Source organism: Octopus bimaculoides, chromosome 21 (assembly GCF_001194135.2).
Source record: "Octopus bimaculoides isolate UCB-OBI-ISO-001 chromosome 21, ASM119413v2, whole genome shotgun sequence".
NCBI lineage: Eukaryota > Metazoa > Mollusca > Cephalopoda > Octopoda > Octopodidae > Octopus > Octopus bimaculoides.
Window position 1 is genome coordinate 1,068,397 of NC_069001.1, and position 3,272 is coordinate 1,071,668.

The 3,272-nt window shown below is 35.4% G+C and overlaps 1 protein-coding gene across 4 annotated transcripts in view; it reads right to left on the reverse strand.

Moving 5' to 3' along the window:
- LOC106878660 (uncharacterized) overlaps positions 1–2,949 on the reverse strand; it is a 110,357-nt gene extending 107,408 nt beyond the window's left edge. For all 4 annotated transcript variants that reach the window (XM_052975592.1, XM_052975590.1, XM_052975589.1 and 1 more), the window contains exon 1: positions 612–2,949. In XM_052975592.1, the coding sequence (XP_052831552.1) occupies positions 612–687 (76 nt within the window). In that variant the 5' untranslated portion in view covers positions 688–2,949. The remainder of the gene's footprint in view (positions 1–611) is intronic.
- Between the last annotated feature and the right edge of the window lie 323 nt (positions 2,950–3,272).

A 3,272-nucleotide genomic window follows, 5' to 3' on the forward strand; every position in this document is an offset into this window, starting at 1 on the left:
CCCCCCCCGTTGTGTCTCGTCGGAATTTAATCATTATTATACAAATGAATGACAAAATAGTTTTACTGATAATAGCGAAGCTTCTTAACCCCAGACTAAAGAGGATTAACCAACTTAAATAACAGTCATAAACAGAAGCTCACAGCAACAGCAATAGAAAGTGGAGCTTTATTTAACAGCATCAGCGCAGAGGGTGGGAAAAATAGTTTTCGAAAGTCCGAGAAACAGAGAGAGAGAGAGAGAGAGGGAGAAAGAGGAAAGAGAAGAGAGAGAGAGGAGAAGAGAGACAGACAGACATACATTCAGAGAGAAGAGAGAGGGTACATGAACACTCGTGTGTATAGAGAACAGACAAAATGTTAAGATTGTGTGTAGGTGTTCAAGCGCTGTTAAATATACACCCCCACATATGTATACATATATATATATATATATATATGTATGTATGAATGGGTGGGTATGCATGTGTGTGTGTATATATATATATATATATCTGTATGTATGAATGGGTGGGTATGCATGTTACAAATATAAACAAGTCGCGTAAGAGAGATGATGATAATATTAATAATAACAAACGAAAATAATTAAAAACAAAAAGGTTTAATTACCTCGTAACCAGGCAGCTACTTGTTCTGGGTTCCAATTATCGAATCGAATATAATTTAAAAGGTTCCGTCGCCCCATGGTAAAATGGTGGGCTACCAGCAGTGCTTACTGGCTGTGTGAAACGGGTTCTTTAAAATATATGGTGGTGTATAAACGAATATATATATATGTGTGTGTGTTTGAGTGTGTATGTATGAGAGAGAGAAAGAGAAAGATTGGTTGACAAGGAAGTATTTAGAGATTCTACATTGTTGATGATGACACAGAGACTGACCTCACTTCCTTATAGTAAAACAGTGGGTTCATTTAGCCACTTCAAAATAGTCTTTTTATCCTGTGATTTACGTCTACGCTGAGAGGGGTTCCTCTCGTTTGTACTGTACTGTTCCGAATGTCAAGTTTATATATTTATACGGTCAAACAGACTCGAAAGAGGCAGTTGTTGATCTGCCAGCAGGACTTGTATTATTGAATAAAATTGATGAAGAAAAAAAAAGTACAAAAAGTTGCCGTGGAGAGTGGAAAATCCAACGTTTCGGACAGAGATCTTCTTCAGAGAAAAGTTGAAAAGAGAGAAATTAATTACTGTGTGTGTGTGTGTGGTAGAGTTTATGTTTGGATAAGATTGTTATTAGTTGACTGTACACAAAACAATACTACCACCATTAACTACAATCTCTGAATATTTGTTACCTTACCTAGCTTAAAACAATCTGTCTGTCTACATACATACCTACCTACCTATCTACGTACCTACATACCTACCTACCTACCTATTAACAATTATTACATACTCACTTCAACAATGTCCTCTGCTCAGCACCGAATCTAGCCCCCCATTCACATTTTCAACTGACAACTAAGAAATATGCGAACATCACAAGCTACTAAGAACCATTACCAACAAGTGGGTGTGTGTGTGTTTGAAGGTTGTGGACGGCTTCAATGATAGTTAGTCCCTTACTATTTTTTCGTCCCTGTTATATCCTTCTTCGTTGTCAGCTGCCCCTCCTAACTTCCCTACTTCTCTCTCTCTTTCGTCCCTCTCTGATCGGGACTTTGCTTTTTAGTGTCAGTCAGTTAAAGTCTGTCTCAACCCAACCAACAACAAACAAAACATCTCAGTCCTGTCTCCCATTCATAGTTTTACTAACAACCCCTGATTATCTCGTTTTCTTTTCCTCCCCACTTCCATCGCACCAACATTCTCCACCTCTGCTACAGAGATACATAAACGTCCAGTATTTAATCTCCCATCCTTTATCTGACATGCTAAGAATGACGGTTGATCATTTTATAAACTTAAAACTCAGCATAGATCGGAGGAAAATTTTAAAGATAAACACACAAAACATATATATTATATCGATAAATATGCGAGAAACAAAATATGCATTGCGTTAATTGCTTCTTCAAGGTGCTTTCATGATAAACTTAACTACTAAAACGATAACCGTTCCCTTCTTCGGACAAATTAAGAAATAAAACTATTTCGGTAGACAAAACACAAACTGTTTGTGCAGACAGTCACAGCTAAAATAGACCAACTATATATATACATATATGTTTTTCCCTCCGATATATATATATATATATATATATATATATATATATATATATAAATAAATATTTCCTTGTGTGTATACAGCAATTATTGTTTCCGAGCTTCACATAATTTCGATACGAGAAGCAATTCGCTGGCACATATATCTTTCTTGTTGGGCTCTGAATAGCGAATATCTGTTTAAATTAATCATTTCATCTTCCACTCTATGAACGGTGCTTCTGTCTGTCAAACTAATGTAATAATTCCTTGCTTTTTTTTGCTCGTATTTCAGCTGTATCAGATATATAGCGAGAGACGAGGACATGTAAACATTTCAAGCAAACGAATAAGTCCGACTTCCCCCAAAAGAATATTTTTCTTTAAAAAAATCACTTGACAAAGAGATAAAAAGAAATAAATAGTTTGTTATGCTTGTGTATGCGTAAAGGATATTTAAATGGTAAATGAAATAAATGTCAGCTAATTCCGTAGGAAGAAAATAACCGCATAAAAACGAACTCTGACGCAGCAAGATAATCAACAATTGAGGAGGTAGACGAGGAGTGAATTATGTCCATGCCTTTCCAGAAGATACCCTGGAACGGTTCTGCGGGAAAGACAACTAGAAAAGTATTCGAACCAGTTGTTGCTTGGTTATTTGGTCAGTCGGTAGTGGTGTTAGGTAAATCCTTCAAGTCGTTAGCTGGCAACAGTGGCGGAATTTTGGTAATGCCTTCATGATTGTAGTTGCCTGGTGAGGTTTCGCCATATCTTTCTTTCTCTCTCGAGTACGTCACAAGTTGTCTGCCTTGGCGTGGCATATTTTACATGGATGCGTGTGTATATATATGAATGTATTTATTTATTTATGTGTTTCAGCCAAGTGGCTGCGGTCATGCTGGTGCATACATATATAAATATATGTAAGTATATATATATATATATATATGTGTGTGAATGTATGTGTATATAAACGTGTGTGTGAATATATATAAATTTATATATACATATGTATGTGTGTATATGTATATATATATATATATATGTGTGTGTTTGTGTGGATATATGTATGCATATACATTTATAAATATATATAAATCATATATATATATATATA